The sequence below is a fragment of the Leuciscus leuciscus genome (assembly GCF_965113295.1).
Source record: "Leuciscus leuciscus genome assembly, chromosome: 25".
Classification (NCBI taxonomy): domain Eukaryota; kingdom Metazoa; phylum Chordata; class Actinopteri; order Cypriniformes; family Leuciscidae; genus Leuciscus; species Leuciscus leuciscus.
In genome coordinates this window covers 14,274,534-14,296,365 of record NC_138724.1, presented here as the reverse complement: position 1 = coordinate 14,296,365, position 21,832 = coordinate 14,274,534, and the positions used below count along the sequence as shown (strand labels likewise).

General features: G+C 37.1%; 2 protein-coding genes across 5 annotated transcripts in view; both read right to left on the bottom strand.

Moving 5' to 3' along the window:
* scaper (S-phase cyclin A-associated protein in the ER) overlaps window positions 1-8,169 on the bottom strand; it is a 108,379-nt gene extending 100,210 nt beyond the window's left edge. The window contains exons 1-2 of one of the 4 annotated variants that reach the window (XM_082159011.1): window positions 7,882-8,169; window positions 1,460-1,577 (exon numbers count right to left, since the gene is read on the bottom strand). In XM_082159011.1, coding sequence (XP_082015137.1) covers window positions 1,460-1,577; window positions 7,882-8,055 — 292 coding nt within the window. In that variant the 5' untranslated portion in view covers window positions 8,056-8,169. Of the gene's footprint in view, window positions 1-1,459; window positions 1,578-3,977; window positions 4,765-7,881 lie in introns of those variants that run through there. The other 3 variants (XM_082159009.1, XM_082159012.1, XM_082159010.1) reach the window with 3 other exon arrangements.
* Window positions 8,170-10,141: 1,972 nt separating this feature from the next.
* On the bottom strand, window positions 10,142-21,735 carry ctdspl2a (CTD (carboxy-terminal domain, RNA polymerase II, polypeptide A) small phosphatase like 2a). Its single transcript, XM_082159026.1, has 13 exons — window positions 21,534-21,735; window positions 17,642-17,850; window positions 17,424-17,562; window positions 17,137-17,283; window positions 15,450-15,668; window positions 15,288-15,375; window positions 15,092-15,203; window positions 14,917-15,003; window positions 14,751-14,813; window positions 13,316-13,395; window positions 13,022-13,148; window positions 12,832-12,927; window positions 10,142-11,379 (listed from the first exon to the last, which is right to left on the bottom strand). Exons 2-13 carry the CDS (start codon window positions 17,825-17,827, stop codon window positions 11,314-11,316), a joined length of 1,410 nt encoding a protein of 469 aa, XP_082015152.1. The 5' UTR covers window positions 17,828-17,850; window positions 21,534-21,735; the 3' UTR covers window positions 10,142-11,313.
* Between the last annotated feature and the right edge of the window lie 97 nt (window positions 21,736-21,832).

The window sequence follows — 21,832 nt, the reverse complement described above, 5'->3', positions numbered from 1 at the left end:
AAATAATAATGACACTAAAAAACAAACTTAAAGAAATTAGTTTATTTTTTTATATATATATATATATATAACGCTAATAAGAACTGGGATGAAAATGTTTAATTGTCATGAAAATAATGTTGAAACGCAAAAAAAGTCATAATAATGACTAGAAATAGACTTGAATTTTTCTTAATTTAGAGTTGACGTATGACCTGGACATTCCTCTGTTTTATTCATCTTAAGCCAGTGCTTCCACTCATAAAGTGTCTTTGACTATTAAAACTGATCTGAGATCAGGGCCTGAATTGTGTGCTCACTATAAGAACAGGATCATCTTTCTGTAATCATCTAAGATCAGCCTCCTCGAGTCAATATAACCCTCTTTATCAGGATACGAGGGGTCAAAACTGATTCTCAATCAGAACTTCAAACTATTCTAATTCGAGTTGACTCATGGTTACACCCCCTGATCCAGAAACGGTCACAGTGCTGGATGAACTCGCTCGGACACAGAGCACACACTGCAGTCCCGAACGAACAAAAGACTCCTGTGGTGTGACCTGTCAGCGCTGACAGTGAGACAGAGGATCTGGGTCAGCTTATACACACTCAGGAGGATTTCACAAACTGCGACAAAGAGCGTACTGTAACTACAGGTACAAGAGGGGGATGACAGATTTGGAGCACTTGTTCATCGCCTACATTTGCTTTGCAAATGGAAGCTCTTTACAAAGCTGGATGCATTTTAAGTGGTTGCCTGACACACATATCACTATATTTATTGCTTTGAAAGATTCTGCTCATCAAGCCTGCATTACAGAAAAAAACGGTAATATTGTGAAATATTATTAAATTTGGTTTGCCCTTTTAATATACTTTAAAGAATAATTTATTGTTGTGATGCAAAGCTGAATTTTAATCAGCCATCGTTAGTGTCACATGATCCTTCAGAAATCATTCTAATATGCTGATTAATTATTGTTGGAAACAATTTTTTTAGAACCGGTGATGATTTTTCAGGATTCTTTGATGAATAAAAAGTAAAAAATAAAAAAAGAACAGCATTAATTTAAAATAGAAATCTTTGTCATCTTTTTTTGTCAACATTGATAATAACTTTGTATCAAATCATCATATCAGAATGATTTCTGAAGGATCATGTGACACTGAAGACTGGAGGAATGATGCTGAAAATTCTGATTTGATCACAGGAATAAATTACATTTTAAAATATATTCAAATAGAAAATATTTCACAAAATTACATCCTATTTTTGATCAAATAAATGCAGCCTTGGTGAGCATAAGTGACTTCTTTCTTTTTGTAGTGTATATAAAATCTGCTAACATTATTCCTCATAAAAAGAAAAATTACATATCACAGGCACACTTCAGGATCTAGGCCCCATCTACCATAAAATGCATTGCAAATACCAACATTAATTATGTTATGTGTGCATGACTGTGTCAGATCTAACCTTCTTCCTCCTTGCTTTCCACTGGGACACTCCATGCGATGAGGTTTCGGGCAGCCCGGCCTTCCTCTGCCACGATCTTCCTCACCTTGTCATGGCTGTTGGACCGCTGAAAAGAGGCCTGTAGCAAGGAGAAAAACATGTGTTACGAGGGGGAAACTTGCCCTTTTCATGCGTGCCCCACAAATGGAAATAGTGCTCTTTGCAACTGGGAAGAATGAGCTTATTATGTCCAAGTTAAGGACATTTTATCATTGTAATCAATACCAATAATTCACACCTTCTTTCTTGTCACCTTAAATTGAAAATGTATCACCACTGGCAAATCATACAAGCACATGTGATGTCAAGATTAATGGTTATTCAACATCATGTCAACAGCACCAGAAGGAAGACAAACAGCGGTATGTCTGTTGCATGAATCTTCAACTGGAAATGTGTTCAGTCTTTGAAAGCCATTGCCTACTTACAAAAAGTGAATGGGGCCACTTCATAAATGTTAAAACACTCATCGTTTTTGAAGTATAGCCACGTATACATTTAGTATACGTGGTTCTATAAATATATGCAAATTAGCCCCGCCTCCACTCACTCACACCAGGAAAAAATACTTTTTCAGTTTCCCGGTGTTCATTCAGCTCTTCAGTTGAAACAGTAATAATATTAATTTCAGATGTTTCTTTTTCAAAAACAATAGTTTATTAATAATAACTAGCACTTTAATTTTTTACTTTTTATTTAATCAACAATACAGTTTAATTAAAATCATTTCATTATGGTCCGTGCGTAGCTATTCCATTTGAATTATCCATGGCATATGCATTTTGTTTCTTTATACGCATGTAATGTTGCCCAATGACTTGTTTTGATAAAGTAAGTTTGCCATAGGAGTGTAAAACGTATACCTGTTCAAATAGGCTACCGTACTATACATGTTTGATTTATGTTGAAGTGTTTGGGACATGGCTTTTAATGGTGAGACTTTAGTTTTTGTAGTTTTCTCAAAAATTCTATAAAAATATGGATTTAGGTTTATCGACCAATATATCGGCCTTCAAATATAAAGAATTATCGGTTATCGGGATCAGCCAAAATGTTCATATCGGTTTTTCAAGAGATCATAAAGAGCTTAATTAGCTGATTCAGGTGTGTTTGATTAGGGTTAGAGCTAAACTCTACAGAACAGGGTCCACAGGAGCTGGGTTAAAGACCTCTGCTTTAAAAGATTGATTAGTTGATTTGCTGACTTAATTAAATGTTGGATTTTAAAACCAGTGCTTTAGGGAACGTTTACACCACAACGATATGCTTAAAACAGAGAAACAGAGTTTTCCGCGCACACTGTCAAAACGATCCTCATTCACGAAAACGACTAAAAACGTTGTATTCTGCTGCCAGGCCATTAGATGGCGATGAAACGCTATAGACTGAACACGTAATACGCATGTGCATGACGTCATCGTCTTTAGAGATTCGCGTTTTTGTTGTTTACATGGAGACCGTTTTCAAAAACTTGAATTTTGAAACCCGTTTTCAAAAGTTAGTGTTTTCAGGGACCCAAAGCGCCGCTGTCGTGTAATGAAAGGCCAAAACGTATAAAAAGTTTTACGTTTTTAAGTTGAAAGCGGTGTCGTGTAAACAGCCCCTTAGTATCTCAAAATCTTATCATTCCCTTCAGAACATTAAATTTAGCTACTCTGGATAGTGAGCAACACAGGATCGATACATTATTTTAATACAACAGTCTAAAAAACAAACAATTTGCATATAGCTAATTATGTAGGCTAGTTGTTCGTTGTCCATATGCCAGTCATACTCCATCACAGAGGAATATTTCATAAGGCTCACTGGTTTTTGCACATGCATAAACAGCACACTGTCCTCCCCTGCTACCATCTCATGTCCTCAGGGTTAAAATACACAACTGACCTACTTAACCAATGACAACAGCCTTCATCACACAGCTTTACTCACTAGAGGTCTGAAAATAAGGATGAATGAGGATGAAAACGGACAAAATTATTGCATTTTAAAAAAAAGGCAAGTAAATTAATTAACTTGTTGCCTGTCAGCAGGGTGTTTGAATGGTAAATATTTACACTGGGTTTCCCAGCTGACTGGCAACAGAAGGCCCAAGTTTACATTTGTCGTGCATCTCGGAGAAGGAGGCGGGGGATCTGGTATCCGATTTGGCATTCGTTGGTACAAAATAACCCAAGGTAAAAGTGAGAAGGGGATCTCTGATCTCAGGTCAGTGCTCCATGCATACGTGAGATGAATCGAGCTAATCACCTAATCACCAGCAGGCCCCTTGACACCCGAGGTTATTAGGGTTAGATCTAACCGAGCACCTCAGAACTGCAAAACAAGGACGTCCAGCAAAGAACTGCTCTCAGGACAAACAACAGCACGCTGAGAGCTGCAAGCCCCTGCAAGGATAGAGTTTCAAGTGCGTCTAAATGCAGAAGCATGTTCGAGGGACACCGAAAGAACGATGGGAAAGAGGACAGAAGGTACGTACAGAGTAGAAGCAGAGTCTGTAAGCAGGTTCCTCATCCATTCCCGGCCCTGACATGCTACCGAATTTGCTCATGGCAACCTGTTCACCCCCCTTAACCAGGATCTCTGCTGCACGAACTGCCTGACATCGTCATTTGACATCTGGACCAAAAATAGCGTGGTTGAGCATGGCTCCGGTGGACTCGGGTAGATGCCTCTGTCAATCAGCAGGACAGACTCCTTCTTCTGGCAATCGGGACAGTCTTTCTTTGAACCAGCAACGTCTCGACTGCGCCGCGACTCTACTGTGTTGCTGTTTTAGTTGTGGTGTGTGTTCACCCTCCACAGCTTGCAGAGCTCCTCTCTCTCTCTCTGTGCAGTCATGTGCACATGGCAGGCCGCCCACTCGTCCAGCATGTGCTGGAGGCGGCAGGGCTGTGTGTGTGTGTCAGTGATGTGTGTGTGTGTGTGTCAGCGCGTGTGCGTTAGACGCAGCAGACTCAGCGTCCGATTGGAGCTTGGCGATGCGTTACTCACACAGGGGTTATAGATGTAAATAGAGATGCACCACCGAGATGTGGAACAGACACAGCCGCGAGGATCACAGTGGTTTGAGGACCACACTGAAGATTTAGGTCGGTATGTATTGTAATACTCACATTTTTCTATACTAATTAAATAAATGATTTGGTTACACTATTTTAAAGTGTCATTGTTACAGTGTAATTATATATTTAGGTACTGAGTAATATTAAGCAATTACTGTACATTTACTGTACTTACTAGAGAGGGTTAGGGTAGGATTAGGATTTGGTTGAGGGTTAGTTGCATGTAATTATGCATAATTTACTATTATTACTATGGTAAGTACATGTAACAAGGACACTTTAAAATAAAGTGTTACCAGTTATTTAAATATATACGTTTAGACAGAGGTGGGTATGTATGCATGTATGTGTATATAAAAAAATTATAACAAATTTTTAAATCATATACGCATTAAAAGCTTTGAATAAATAAACTGCTTTGCCTTTGAGCTGGAAATTATATGAAGAACACAGTTGCTTTATAAAAAAATAAAAAATTACTCAGGTAGTTTGCTCTCAAACATTAAACATATGCTACATTTTGCATAGTTATTTACTAGGGGTGTAGCGGTTCAAATTACTCACGCTTCGGCTTTTATCACGGTTCAAGGGTTACCGTTTCGGTACGGTTCGGTAAGTGCTGTATGTTCAGGGAAAAAAGGATTACTGTCAAATAAAAACAAAGAAAATAAACAACACATAATCAAACTGCAAGCAACAGCACAAATAAATACAATAGAGCAAAGATACAAATAAAATAAACAGTGCTTTTCAGGTTTTTCATGCATCTAACAGTAGTTTTCAGGTACAAAAATGTAATTAAGTAACCTTAACTGTATAAATTAAATAAAGATTAATCATTATTAAAGTTACAAAAGATATCCAGTCAAGAGCAGTGAGTGATTTCCTTGTCTTTTGTTGTTTGATTAACATTAAAAACAGACAGCAGGAATATGAGGCTGCTGTCACTTTAAAGGGATAGTTCACCCAAAAATGAAAATTCTGTCATCATTTACTCACCCTCAAGTTGTTTCAAACCTGTATGAATTTCTTTTTTCTGCTGAACACAAAAGAAGATATTTTGAAAAATGTCTGTAACCAAACAGTTGATGGACGCCATTGACTTCCATAGTATTTTTTTTTCCTACTATGGAAGTCAATGGGACCCAAGTCTGTCTGTTTACCGACATTCTTCAAAATATCTTTCTTTGTGTTCAGCAGAAGAAAGAAATTCATACAGGTTTGAAACAACTTGAGGGTGAGTAAATGATGACAGAATTTTCATTTTTGGGTGAACTATCCCTTTAAGACATAATGCACAGATCCAGTACACGAGTTGAGTCTCTCGACTGTTTACGTTCACTTAACACGTAACCTACTATGTTTGCTAGGATACTTGCCAAGACGGGCATGCTGACATACGTTGTGTGTGAATTTGTCCGTTCAAGCGCAAGACTTGAAAGAGAACTCAATATTTGCACGCTGCCAGAGACGCGGCTTTCTGTGTGCGCGCTTCGGATGAGTACACACACAAATCAATGTCAAATTCATGTCTACTACCACTCTGACACAGTCCATCTCTATTTAAATAAGCAAATAAGCAAACCGGTTCCACAGAAAAGATTCATCTTAACTCTTTCCCTCTACATTTAAATTTGGTTAAAACAAAATTATAAATCAATGAATTCACCAAACTGCTGCCTGAGCTCAAGTTCTGTCTCGGTCTCATGTTCATGTATTTATTTGTATTTGTTATGCAACTTTATAATAAGCAGAATAAAATACAATCAGGTGGTCATATATTACTAAATAAACACAGACAGGAAGATCAGGTCCTCATCCTGAAGGGTGTTCCTGGAGCCTCTGCGCTCTCTTTGTTTTCACACAAGGAAACCATTTCAACTCAAAGCAATTTTTCATGTCTTTGTGTTTATTTATTTGTAAAGTAGCCATGCAATTGAAATCAGTCAGTCGGTCATTATGGCAAAAAAGAGAAAATAACCTTCAGGATGTTGCAGAACCAGTCATCTACACACTATCCCTTACATATGTTTATGTTGCATTACCTCATCACGTACCGTTTTGCTAATATGCTAATGTGATGTTCCGTTGTACTACTGTATGCAATGTTATGTTGTTAGGATGATGTTGTACTGTTATGTTGTGTGGTTTTACTGTTATGTTATGTTAATGTAATGTTGCATTGTATCACTGTTATCATGTTATGTTAATGTTATGTACTGTTATGGGAATGTTATTTTGCGATACATTACGGTTATGTGTTATAGCGTTATGTTGAGTTGTATTACTGTTATGTTGTCATGTTATTATAATAACGTTATGCTCTGTTATGTTGATGTTATATTGTGTTACTGTTATCTATTGTTATGTTGTGTTTGTTATGTACTGCTATGTTGTGTGGTGTAACTGTTGTTATGTAAATGCTATGTGTTGCGTTGTATTACAGTTGTGAACCGCTATGTTGTCATGATATTGTAGTTAATGTTATGCATTTATGTTAATGTTACATTGCATTACTGTTATGCTGTCATGTTAATGTTATGTACTGTCATGTTACGTTGTTAATGATACATTGTAATGTCATGTAAATGGTATGTTGCATTAGCTATGTTGTCATGTAAATGTTGTTGCATTGTATTACTGTGATGCAGTCATGTTAATATAATGCTATGTTGTGCTACTGTTATGTCATGTCATGTAATAAATGTTATGTTGCATTGTATTACGGTTATGTAGACATGTTATTGTCATGTTAATATGATGTTATGTTGTGCTACTGTTATGTTATGTCATGTAAATGTTGTGTTGCATTGTATTACCGTCTTGTAGTCATTATAGTCATGATCATGTTAGGTACTTTTATGTCAATGTTATGTTGCGTTGTGTTACTGTTATGGTTGCTTTTGTGTTGTGTATCTGGGAAACATTGATTTTAAAATCCATAATGGGTCTGAAAACAGCCAAGCCAAGAATAACTATACAATCACATATCACAAGCCACACGAGTAGAGTAACGTTAACGTTACCTACCCAGACAACATATTTTACTAAAACACCGTACAGTTCTTTAATCCTATAAAACAATTAAATATATGACTTGAATGACAGCAGTCGTCAAAATTTTACTACAGTTTTGTATTGTAGCAACTATGCTATTTTGATGGGAAAGTATTGTTACCATAGTAACTGACATACTGACAGCTGCCTACCCAGACAGCAGTTTGTGCTTCACGTGCGCGTCCACCGCGTCCAGAATGCACTTATGTTGTCTATGTAGGCAGCAGGTCAGTGTGTTTTAAGCCAGCCGTTGTTTGTTACCTTCAGGGCGATGTTGATGGGCGTATTCCTGCCTTTCCCTCCTCCATGAGATGATCCAGAGCTGTTACTGGCCGACCTGTCTCTGCCGTCCCCGCTCTGAGCCGCTCTCATCCCGAACCGGTGCTGCTGAGCCGCGCCGCGCCGGCGCCCATCGTGCCGGCCGTCCTTCGACATGAGCCCGCGGTCAAACGAGCGACTTTCAGCGGACAAGAACTTCGCAACCAGAGGGTGAGAAATCAAACAGGCCTCCTCTTCTTTTACACTGAACACTCTCTCGGGTCATGTGGAGCGCGAGAGGGAATGTGACGCCGCCCGCTGGACTGGAGGACCGCACTGCGCGCGCAGACCTTCAGTGGTAACCTTTTACAGTCTATGATGGTGGTAACCCATACGGTCTGGGTAACCAACAGAGTGCCCGTCAAAACACAACATGAGTTATTGTGGCTAGTTATTATAAGTAACGTTAGCTGTAGATGATTATATCATAAATATATAATACATGATTTGAGATGATTGACATTATTTTATCCAAAAATGTATTCTAGTGCTGTCAAATCGAGTTTTTGTTTATATACCGTAATATAAATGTTTAATAATGTAATAATAATAATAATAATAAATGTATATATAAAAGTTTTTGTTAAATATAATTTTATATATATATATACAGTATATATATATTATATATTAATCGATTTTACAGCACCATTTTTTCACATATCAAAGAATAGATGCATCTACTAACTCAGAAGTTATTGTGCAATGTAAAACAATATTCAGTGCATTAAGTAAAATGTAGGTGAAAATAACATAAGGTGGAGAGAGATTGCAAATAACTATAAAAATGTTTTTAGTTTTTTTTGACAATGTAAATAGACTTTTAATTATATTGGAAAAAATATAAAAGCAATGATTTTAACACTGTGCACATGGTGAAAAAATGATTTATTATAATGATTTAAGTTTTAAATAGGCAGAATATGTATTTTAGGCCCAAAATGATAAAATATGTAATTTATGAAATAAATAATTATGATTTTATTTGTATATATATACACAATAAATTAAAATAATAATGTATTTATTTAATAAAATACTTTTTGATTTTATAACTTCAAATTTTTTTTTTTTAATCACTTTTGATATTGGGATGAAGGGTGTTCCCCCTAAATCCTATTTGTAGATTATGATTTTAATTTCCAACCAAATACATGCTAAGAAAGTGTGTGGTTTTTGAGTTATTACAAGAACTGAATTTATTCGACAGAAACCGTTAACAGTAAAAATGAAACCTTCTATTGTGCAAAAACAGCAAATTTAATGTTTCAGTCTTGAACTTTTCAGCATGCTGTTTTCAGTGACTAACCGCTGTTGTTGTCTTTAATAGTCAGCTACATTAAACCAAAGTCCAGGACCCAATAAGGGATTCAGTTTCACTGACACTATATAAAAAAATACCATTCCAGGAAAAACACATACATATGATGATGATATACATAATCTGAGAAGATTTAAAGAATGTTTTCTCGTTGCTCCATGTGTGCTGCAAAAGCGGCACTGAAATACATTCATTGCATTTACATCTATCTTTAACAAAGGCCTTTTCATTCACAAACATTTGCAACCAAACACACACAACCATTCCATCAAAAGACTCATTTCATCCATTGCAATCACAAAAAAAACAAAACTAAAATCTAGTTATCTGATCCATTGACAGTAAGTTAATACTCCCGAAACAGAAGCTGCCATTTTGTGAGAAAATATTCATCTAAATTGACAAGAGCTGCCAGAGATTGTAGGCTAAAATTATTACCAATTCTATTAAAAACCTTGCTATTAAACTTCAAATTTCTCCGTTCAAGATCACCGGTGTCTTATTTCCTCCTTGAACAGTAAAAAGCATGAGCTGTAACTAGGGATGCACAATACATCGGCCACCATATCGCTTTTTTTAATGTTATCGATATCGACCAGATAAAAAAAAAATGGCCCAATATCTTAAAGCTGATAAATAATGAATTATTTCCTCCAGCTGAGACACTTCAGATGGTTCGCAAAAATATCATCAGTTTAGATTTAGGTTTATCGGCTTAGAAATGTAAAGAATTATTGGTATCGGCCAAATTTTTCATATCTGTGCATCCCTAGCTGTAACTATGATGATAAGCTTAAAGTCAGAACTGACAAGTTAAAAAAACTAAAAATCAAGGCCACATGTGAAACTTTCATCCAAACGACAAAGAAAAACCAATTCGAATTGTACTGGTACATAAAAATCATGTATTAATGTCCATGGAAATAAAAACCATTGGGGGGCGGGGTGGGGTGGGTGGTAACACTGAATGAAACAGAAGGTCTACCCTTCAGAGGTAGGCAGAGCTGTACATGATAATTCCTAAAACAAAGCAGGATAGCAGGAGAAAAAAACCAGGGAATATTGCAGATATGCAGTGATTAAGCAAGTTCATGTGCTGGTGCTACAATTACCGGACATTTCTGAAAGAGACAAAGCATCATTATTATTTTTTCCACAGAAAAGCAATTTAAAGCACATACAGTATTTTACATTTCATCTATACTTGTATATAAAAACAAACTAAGAACAAAAAAAGTTAAATTCCTCAAATTAGGACTGACATGAATAAATGGTAGTAAGCGGTCAGTAACTGGAAACCACAAGACAGCGAATCGAGTCGAGATTTACAAATGAGCAATGATGCGTTTCCATATGCGCCACGCGGGATGTCACCGGATTTTGGATTACACGTCACCAGAAAAAGCTAGAGCGAAACGGATAGGCCATTAAATACACATCAAATCTAGAGTAAAAAAAAAAATTAATAAAAAGCCAGCTCGTCTATGAAAAAACACCTTGAACTAAAAAGGAATGCATAATGAATTAAAACCAAAGGGCAAGTTGTGTTTTACAAACTTGACAGGAAAAAATATATATGTACAAATGTTATATATACATATACACACATAGTTGAATGTATATATTCATGTTCTATATATTTATATTCAACCGTTCATTCTCGTTGAAGTAAGCCAGTGGCCTGGTAGGGCAGAGGGTCCCTTAGAGCACCAAAATGAGTGACGCAAGTCCACTTCTGCACAGCGCTTTACCTTAAAGTCCGAATCAGGCATAGACTCCACTCAGCAGAGCAGGACGACCAATCAGAAATCATCTTCTCGTCCAGAAATGAGTGTGTGTATAGAAAACATATGCATACATCTTAAAACATTAGTCCGAAGCCCCCCTTCCCCTCCTCCCGCCCCACATAAAAAAAACACCAATGTAGGCAAGAGTCTGTAGTTGAAATCCTTATGGCAAAGAGTTTGTGGCAAATTCTCCTTTGCCCGCGGTGTAAATCCCCCACTGCTTTAAAAACAGTCTGGTTGGCAAGAAATGTTCGTTTTCTTGGGCATTCAGTCTGGGGGTAGAAGGTCATGCAGGCGAAATCTCTCTCTTATGTATGGCCGAACGTCCTCATTCTGGAATAAAAACACACACAAAATACAAAGTCAACTAAAACACAGTTGTACACATTTCACACTTCATCTCGCGCTCAACATGTGTGTCTGTGATTGGCTACAATGATCAACGCTTCAAAGACATGTTATAAATAGACGTCTTTGACGCTCTTCGCCGAGCTTACACAGATACACACGGGAGCGTTTGAAAAGCTGATCTCTAATATGTCCACTGATAGACGGATCCGCTGATAGACGCCTGCTTTCTAACGCTCACGTGTGTACAATTATGTTGAACTTAAGTGTGTGACACCTGAACCCAAAACATACAGAAATTAATCGGACGCAGATCATGGCTAATCGTGGTATTACAGACACAGACAGTTTCTCAATAGTGTTTTATGTGCTTTTGTAAAAATGCTTTAGTAAACATAGAAAAGTTGACTGTTCATAATAAAAAGTCAAATAAAATAAAGTTTGTGAAAAAACCCTGGTACTAAAAAAAAAGAAAAAAAAAGAATTATGAATGTGCATAGTTTGAGGTATTAATAATTAACAATTATTATTATTTCTACTAAATTAAATTGTAAATAAATCTTGTTAAAATAAATGTGTATTTAAAAAAAAAATACATTAAATTTGAATTTAAAACAATTATTAAAACCCATCACATCATGAAGGTATAGTCTTCACACTAAGATATTATAATGTAGAATATAAAAAGTACATTTAATTAGTTTTATTTAAAACAACAATTAAAACCAAATCACATAATAAAAGTATAGTCTTAACACTAAAAATGTCTAATGTTTGGTATTACATTTCTATAGCAATTATTCTATAAATCGGCTTAGAAAAAGTTTACTTTTAATAATAAAAAGTTGAATAAAATAAAGTTTGTGAAAAAGCCCAATTATCTAAAAGACTGTTTTATGAAAAGGGCATAGTTAAAATATTAATAATAAATCATTATTACTAATTATATCGCAAAGAAATCGTTTTAAAATAAATGTTAAATACAATTATTTTTTTTTTACTTTATTGAAAACAACAATTAAAACCCATCAGATCAGATTTTATATTATATCAATAGTTTTGTAAATAGGCATAGCAATTTTTTTAAAAGAAAAATCAAAAAGCCATGGTATTATAAAAAATAAATAATAATTAAAAACAATTATGAAAGTGTGTAATTTGAGTTAAAATAATAACTGCAACAACTGTATTATCATTATACCATTACTCCTAATTAAACTGCAAAGAAATCTCATATAAAATGAAATTTAAATCAAGAGTAAAATGTACACGTAATATTTATATAAAACAAACATTTATGTATTTCTTACATTTATGTCTTCACTCATTAAACTAAGATAGGAGAAAATATTTGATTATCTGAAAAAAACAAACAAACAAAAAAAACACACCATACCATCAATATAAAGCAGCACACAAAAGACAAGACGCACATACCAGTTCTACCAGCTTCTCCAAAAACGGCACCAGCTTTAGGAGCTCATTGTCATTCTTGTCCACAAACCAACTCTCAATGGGGATCCCATTGGAAAGCTGCAATGAGAGAAGCACATCCTGAGCTTTACATACTAATAACTCAGCCCGGACCGCATCAATGAAGGTGAAACCCAAAGGCGGCTTCACGAACCTGGTAGGCAAAAGCCTGAGGAGAGTTGTCTATGATCACTGTCTTGGAGAGATCCCTCCCGAGGATGTTAAGATCTTTGATGTAGTTGCCTTGGACGCATACGCAGTGCTCGCGAAACAATCTGTGCCTGGGATACGAGGGGAAAAGAGCTTAATACTCACTTCAAACGTCATTCAATGTGAGAATTCAGACACATTTGTTCCCATCACATGCAATTTAAACTTCACTTTATATATTTATCTGGAAAGAGCACCTGCTTGAGACGAGACACAAAAACTATTTTAAGAAACTGACCTAACCAACTGTTTTTTAGGATCCAGGATGTTCAGCAGCTTGTCAGCATAAACCTTCTTGGAAGCAGTGAAGAGAATAATCTGCAGATAATTCAAGGTTATGTCATTAACGCCAGTCAGAGGTGAAAACGGTAGACCACATCATTGACAGGATATTCATTAGGGTTCGAGAAAAAAAGCAAGAGAAGACCAACGACTAGGAATGCACAATTTTCAGCTACCAATTTTATTTATTTTTTCGAAATGGTTTTGAAGGGCCGAAATGATCGCCCGAAACCGTCACGTTTGACTAGTGCTTCTCCGACGGCAGCGTCTATTTCATGCACACAACGTGAAATTAGAAATTAGAGCCCGACCGATAAAGGATTTTTAAGGCCGATACCGATACAAATATTTGGTGATTTAAAAATCCGATATATATATTTTTTTAAATCCAGAAACGCGTAACAAAACATGAACAGATTTCCCTAACATTAGTTATTTGTCGTTATTTAAGAGTCCTCAGCCTTACTAAAATAATATGATAATGCAGTTTAAAAATAAACTTGTTTGTTTTATTGTCACAACAGAACAGAATATATTAAAGTTCTGATAAATATAATGTATAAAAATACAAACTTAAGATATGAAACTTAAAGTCCTTTGAACAAAAAAAAGTCAACTATTATTATTAATATTGACAGTAATAATTCAATTATGTAATAATGTGTGTGTGTGTGTGTGTGTGTGAAGAACTGATAAGATTGTAAATGTGTACCTTGAAATGCAATGTAAGTCGCTTTTGATAAAAGCATCTGCCAAATGTCAATGTTATAAGCTACCTTATAATTACAATGTCAACTTGCTTATCCCTTTACCTGCACTCTTTTAATTCTATCCATCTATTCCATCAAGCTACAACAAACCATTTTCAATCATCATTGCTGCCTGCCTTCTAAAATCTACTACTTAGTGATGCACTAAATACATTATGTGACTCATGATTTCGTCCGCTTTTATTTTATTTTTTAAATATTCATTTATCGGCCATTATAAATGCCGATACCGATAGTTTGGAAAATGCCTAATATCGGCCCGCCGATATATCGGTCGGGCTCTAATACAAATAATAAAATATCACAGTTTCCAGAATAAATCAAACCAGTTCAGCAGATTTGTGCGCATATATAACAAATATTAGGTACTTGTCATGTGCTGTTATTTTTTGTTAGCTAATAATTACTCGCATATTTAATAGTTATCTTTAAACATTGGATTTGAGCCTTTATTGCTTTAATAAATTAATGGGACACACAGTTGTATGTGCTGATTGCTGGGACTTTGCACATGAGCTTAATGTTTACAAAATGTTTATTCAAAGATTTCATAAATAAATCATGTCAACTCCATTATGGAACTGAAAACAAAAACAAAATAATAATAAAAACACCTCTTACCTCATAAATCTGAGACATGCGTTCCAGGAATTCTCTAAAGAATGGCCGTAACCGGACGTACACCTTTAGGAATAAGAAAGCAAATAACTCTAACAGAGCTATGGGTGAAGCATTACAGCTTGTGAAAAATGTGAAATATTGATTGTTTGAGATGCTTGTTCTGTACCTGGTAAATGACGTCTTGGAAAAGCACAGGGAAGGTCAAAGCTGCATCCTCCAATTCATTGAGGCTGCAGTGGACCAACGTCTCATCCTGGAATAAAACCACAGTGACGGCTTAATCCTCGCATCTAAAACAGCTCGCATCAAACAACTAAGATCAGAGTTGAATGCCAACGTACCAGATCCAGGACGAGGGAGAACTCAGGCGTGCTCCTGGTTTTCAGAGGGAGCGCAGGCTTACGGGTGAGCTGCTCTTCAGTCAGGGGTGGCACGTGTTTGATAAAGAAATAACTGGAAGAGAGAGACAAGTTAGCACACAAGCACACGTCTATATTCAAGGTATTCAGATTTAGAGCATGTTGAAATTAGGCTCACGGGTCAAAAACTTCCCAGTCCTCTTCATAAGTCCCCTCTGGAGGTGGTGATGGCGGGACATCCGGGTAATTGCTGTTGCATCCTACGGCTAGCCAAGAGAGAAAATGTGAGGATGGTCATCTTCAGGCAGCGGTTCAGCTGGAGAACATGCCAGACACTCACCAGTTAGCGGAGGCATATCAGCCTCTGTGACGATCTCTCCTTCCTCTACCGGTGTGTCTACGAGAGGCAGCGGTCGAGGGTTTAGCGCGGGGTCAAAGGTCAGGTCTCGGCCGTCGGTGGTAGTGCTGGTCGGGGTTTCCTCGAGCTGCTCCATTTCGAGCTGCTTCACGATCTCCTCAGCTTCCACCGCCTGACCCGGGGAATCAGAGCCCGCTGTAGCTGGAGGATGAGGACGGCTCAGTTTAACAGTGTGATGAAATCAGAAAAAACTCACAAGAAATGCTGCAATTTCATCGGTAAATGTTTCAGTTTGCAGCAGGTGTGACTGGTCTCGGACAGCAGCGAAGAGTCTCAATTCTGCCCAATTGCTTTAGCTCAGAAATTACGCACTTTGAATTTTAGTTCTACATTATGAGTGTGTAAAAAAAAATGTATTTAGTCCTGGTCCACCTTTGGTTCAAATTGCCATTTTAACACCGAACCTAAAGGCATAGGGACGTGTTCACAACCCGATTGATTGGCTTTTATTACGTATATTTTGCAACAGAACTTACTAAACATCCAAAACAATGCTGTGTGCTGGGATAAATGTGCTCGTTGTATGTGTATTGGTGATGGTACATGTGATGGTATTTTGACCAGCTGAAAACTCATTAAGAGATTATAAAATGTGTAAAGGAGTCAAAAACAGCGGCAGGAATCCCTCGAAGATCTGCTACAAGGAGACGAACTGTACCGAACTGTGATGGTCAACATCGCGACTATGATGAGAAAAAAATAGGTATGCCTGAGCATTCTGTCCTTTTTAGGGTGGTAGACCCAATATAATGAAATATAACTATAACCGTTCCTTACAGTTCTTAGAACCATCCGGCCCAACGGAGGAAAAGTGCCTAGTGTCTAATTCACTATTTGGCTATTGGTTAGTTTTTATGGTTACACTTTATTTTAAGGTGACAGTTACATTGTACTTACTCATAAGCACTGAATAATATCAATTAACTATATGTACTATAGAGTTAGGGTTTGTTACTTATAATTGTGCATGCATAATTTACTGTTATCACTATAGTAAGTACATCCCCTTAAAATAAAGTGTTCCAAACTGTGTGCTGTTGAATTGTACACAAAAAAGGCCAGTTCAAACCAAGAATGATAATAACTATAAAAGCATCAACAGCAACGCACAATAATGTTGTTTATTGGAAGCGTTATTTACTGCAGTTTTGTCAGCTGCCCGAACTTTCTGCTAAAAAGTGGATTCTTTTTAACACTGTGTATTTTAAAAAGTTATTTTTAAAGAGCCTGTCACAAGATGGACTTCAAATTGGAAGTTATCCCAAAACTGATACTTTTTTGAAGCATTTATTTCAGGAATTCAGTTTAATGCTTTGAGAGCAGTCTTAAGAAAAAGTAAGGAATTTTTAAGAAATGTTAAGAATATATATTTTTTTGAATAAAATACAAAAAAATATCAGTTAAGAAGAATTTTATTCTAAATATTTCATCAATCTGGCCCCAGGAATATGTATAAATAAAATAAATATGGTCAGCATTGATTTTATGTTTCATGCTTCATTTTTATTCTCACATTTTTGTATATCAAAAGGACTGAAAAGGTGACTAACTTCATGTCACTTCGGCACATGCATTTAATCAGCTGACAAGTGCGATCACAGGCCCTTACCGTTTTTGTTGGCGGGTGAGAAGAAGCTAAAAACGGGAGAGAAGATGGTTCCCAGGAGGGTGGTGCGGGGGGGACTGCTCGGGGTTTCAGCCTGCACCTCCAGCTTCCCGTTGGGCTTCACTGGTATACTCTGACCTGTCATAGTATCTGAGGAGAAGAAAATGAGAAACATTCAACACCACTAGATCGCTGACAGCCCGCATAACCGTTCACAACAAAGGTCATTTACATACAGCACTCTTAAAAGAAGAGTAGCCCCGTTTATCTGTGAGTGTCAGCACTCCTACCTCCATTGACAGGGCCTTTCCTGCGGGCTCTGGGGTTTGCTCTGCTGGGCAGATTCCCACCGGTCGGAGTGGATGTGATCAGATTACTGTCCGAATCACAGTCTACACGGCTTCTCTTAGCAGGAGGGCACTGCTCCACCTGACATTAAGACATTACAGCTCAAATCAAACCCGCAGACTCCACAGAATCATCTCAAAAACCACTTTCAAATCCTAACCTTGACAGCGTTGCCTCTGATGAACCGTTTGATGGTGGAGAAAATGCCCGTGTCTCGTTTCTGCATCTTGCCGTCTTCGGAGGGCAAAGCGTGTTCCACCTCGGAGAGCTTCCTCTTGGTCTTGGCGGTCCGGGCGGACGGGGTGGCGCTCCGCTGCTGAGATGCCTTGCGCACTCTCAGCCTCATTGTCCCAAAAGTCACATGTAAGACTGGAAAAGACAAAACCAGTTCATCGACTGTGAAAAAGGTGCAGAGCAGCACCATGCATATTTGCATAAATTTCATTAATAACATTGAATGCGAGATATTCAGGCTGTTGGGAAATTCCATTCCGGAAATCAGTCATGGCAACTCAAGGAAAACAATCGGATCTCTTCCCTGCTGCCGTTGACAAGAAAGCTCTCCACAGCACCCTATTGCCCGTCTTTAAGAGTGACACAAAAAGAGGGGGAAACCATCACCCAATCAATGGGGATTTATGTCAGCGCAAACTATTGAAGACTGTAATGGGTTAAAAATGGGGACACCTGGATGCAAACCTTCACGCTGTTGCGTATGGGATTTGAGAACAGAAACTTGGAACAGATATTTACGTAGGCGTCCAGTGATCGAATCCGTCTCAGTTGTGCTATGACTCTTCTCCACTATCCTATCAATATGAAAAAATATTGCCGTGCAATTTTGATTTAGCATTTAATTAATCATTATTAGACAAAATCCTTAATATTTAAAGGAAATTAGAATTTTTAAGGACAATTAAGCCATGTGTATTTGTCTAGATCAGGTGGGGATGTCAAAATAAATTTGAATTTAAAATAAAATAAACATTCGAATGAAAAAATAGTGCATTCAAATTTAAGGTGTGCATCAGTGGTGAACAACAACTTAGCCTTATCCCACTTGTTCATCAAGAAACAAGCTGAACCCACTTGTTACTTTCATCTCTAATTCACTCAAAATGCAAATAAGAAAGCAAGTGACAAATATCGGTATCAGCCAATTGTTGTTTGTAAAAATCGGTATAGCATGGACCAAATCGGTGCATCCTTAAGATGATTACCAGTAAACTGAAGCACTTTACTACAGCGTTTATTAAATAATCCATTATTTATCAGCTTTAATATATAGGCTTAATTCTCTTATCTCGAGCCGACAGCCATAACATAAAAAATGTACATATATATCTGCCGATATATCATGCATCCCTAAGATAAGGGTTTCCCCAAAGGAGGGTCGAGAGCCTCTCGGAGTTCTTGAAGGAACCGCTGGGGTTTGTTAGTTAATAATTAATAGTTAAATAGCGATAATATCGTAAATTGTTGTTTTAACGATGTGCGATTTTACATTATGGAGTATAGCCTATCCCTCACACACACACACACTCCCTCCCAGAGAGTGCATGCATACTCTACGTGATGTAGTCTTGTAGATTAGACTAGCGCTTTTACTGTGTGATTTAGTCTTTATTTATATCATTTAGTAATAAATATCACAAGAGTGCAGTTTTTCTCCAAATATCAGCTTGATAACAAATGTGATATTGATTTTATACAAGTTTAATACACAAGAAGTTAATATTAAGTGACTTATTTTAGACACCATATTGCGTGTTTTTACTCTATTTCGCCAACGAAAATAGTTCAAAACAAAGCCGTTTGAATGAATGGTTGAATCTCAATGATTCGCTCATTAACAGTGACTCACTGACACCTACTACTGGCGGTTTCAGTTTCACATTTAAAGTTTCTTCTTGTTTTAAATTATTTTAAATATCAACATTGTAAAGATGAATTTTGCTGATACTGATTTCATTTGATTGGTAACAGCCCTATTGTGTCTAATTTTTATAATAGAATTTGACTAAATTTATGAAATTGACACAAAAGATGATGCATGCAGATAATTAGGTTTAAAAAATGGCTTTATAAAGGTATAAATGCCCATATTAGGTAAAAATCTATTGAAACATATTGGAAAAAATCATTTCTGTCACTGCTGTGAACTGATCACCACACAGAGTATGAAGAATACCAAAACTTTAGGAGTCGGCTGTCCACGACCCGCCAAAGTACAAACACAATAAACACACTCAAAGCAAAATATCGTCTAATAATCGTTATCGAGATATAATTTGTCAATATCGCACACCCCTATTGTCAAGTAATTTTATTTTACAGTTTAATTGTAATTTACAACAGTAGGCTAATATATTTGTCTTCATCTTTGTAATTTAAGCTAAAACATAATATAATTAATGATAATAACTAAAAGGTTGAGTTCACTTTAAAGTCCAGCTACAAAGTCAAAATAAAATCAGGAAAAAAACATTAAATATTTTATCGAAGTGAAAGTGACGGCCAACTTGGAGCAGAGTAGTGAGTAGTTAACACACACACACACAAACACACAAACACACACAAACACACACAAACACACACAAACACACACACACACACACACACACACACAGAGCAGCGGGCAGCCTGTGTGGCGCCCGGGGAGCGATTAGGGGTTAGGTGCCTTGCTCAAGGGCACCTCAGTCATTTCCCACCGGTTCTGGAATCGAACCAGCAACCTTTGGGTTACCAGTTCAACTCCCTAACCACCGTGACTGTACAAATCACAGGGGGGAAAATATTATACATCTAAGGGGTTCAGATGACAAAAAAAAATTCCAAAAGCACCAGTTTATGGCTCTTTTTATAAACTTTCTAGTAAAAAAAACAAAAAAACAAGTGACATTGAAACAAAGGATTATTAGAATATCATTAAAAAAAAATTATATATATATATATATATATATATATATATATATATGTAGTGCTCTAATACATCCAGAATTCATAAAAAATATTTTCTATATTTTAAATATTTAGAACGAGCTAATAAACCACTGCATCTTAAATATTTAATCAGATTTAAAAAACAGCAGTGTGTTGGTGAGAATGTACACCATAATGATGTGTGTGTGTGTGTGTGTGTGTGTGTGTGTGTAGAAACACAGGTTCAACTATAATATTCTACAGTCATACTGATGCGAAAAAAATTTAGAAATCGTTTTTTATGATGTTGTGTGTTCAAACAACCATTGGTATGTGCCGTGGAAACAAACTAGTGTAAGTCTCCAGAATCAGATGTGCTGAAGTGGGCGGGGGTGAATCATGTCTCCTTCTCCGCTTGTTGAATCTAAACAAATGTAGCTTGCCGTTAGCCTGCCGCTCATTTCTAGCACATTTCCGTGATGTAAAACTGTTTACATTTATGAGCCAACACAATACACCACTAAAAAATATGAGCTACTTGAGTATGTTTTGTCAGTTCGCGCCTCCAGGCTGCATTATTAAACAAAAAAAATGGTCGCGCACAAGTTAGCAAGCAGCCAATCGGTTTTAACATCAAAGCGAGAAAAAAAAGAAAAAAAAAAAAAAGAAAAAAAATCGCCAACAATAGTCGCCCGTAAAATAGCACCACAGATTTCAAGCTACCCCCGTAATTTTTCCCCGTCTAAATAACACATTTTATTTTGACGGTAATATTTGAGCACGAGGGTGTTTTGACGACTAGCGCTAACAGATGACTTGTTGGCTGTCTCGCGACACCCGCGCTCTGCGTCTCGTTGCTCGCGCTCCAGCCTTTCTCACACTGTAAACACGCACGAAAAAAGAGACGTTTTTATTGATCCTATGACGTTATATTTATAAATTAGTATAAATAGAAATGCCGTATAAAACATTAGCACTGCTCCGTCTTCATCTGCATGAAGAACATATTCTCACAGAAGGAGGGGGCGAGTCGTGAAGACGCGAGATTTCAAAGCACTGCGACCGTGGCGTAGGGTTAAATATTTATTTTTGCCTGTACGTGATCAAAATATGTTCGGTAAAACACTTACATGCCAGGGGTCGCGACGACACGATCCAGAGATGGTTGTGGATCTGGCCACGGCGGCTAAAACGGCCCGCGCGAGTGTCTGTCGGTCGCTTCTCTGGCCGAGAGTGAGTCACTGAGCGACAGATAGATCTGATACAGCTGCTCGGGACGCCATTTCCCGCCTCCTCTCAGAGGGATTCTTGCGAAGAACCCGGATGATGCTGGGCACTACCGCGCATGCGCACAGATATTGGCGGAAGGTGGCGGAATGTCAAACTTATCTATCTATCTATCTATCTATCTATCTATCTATCTATCTGT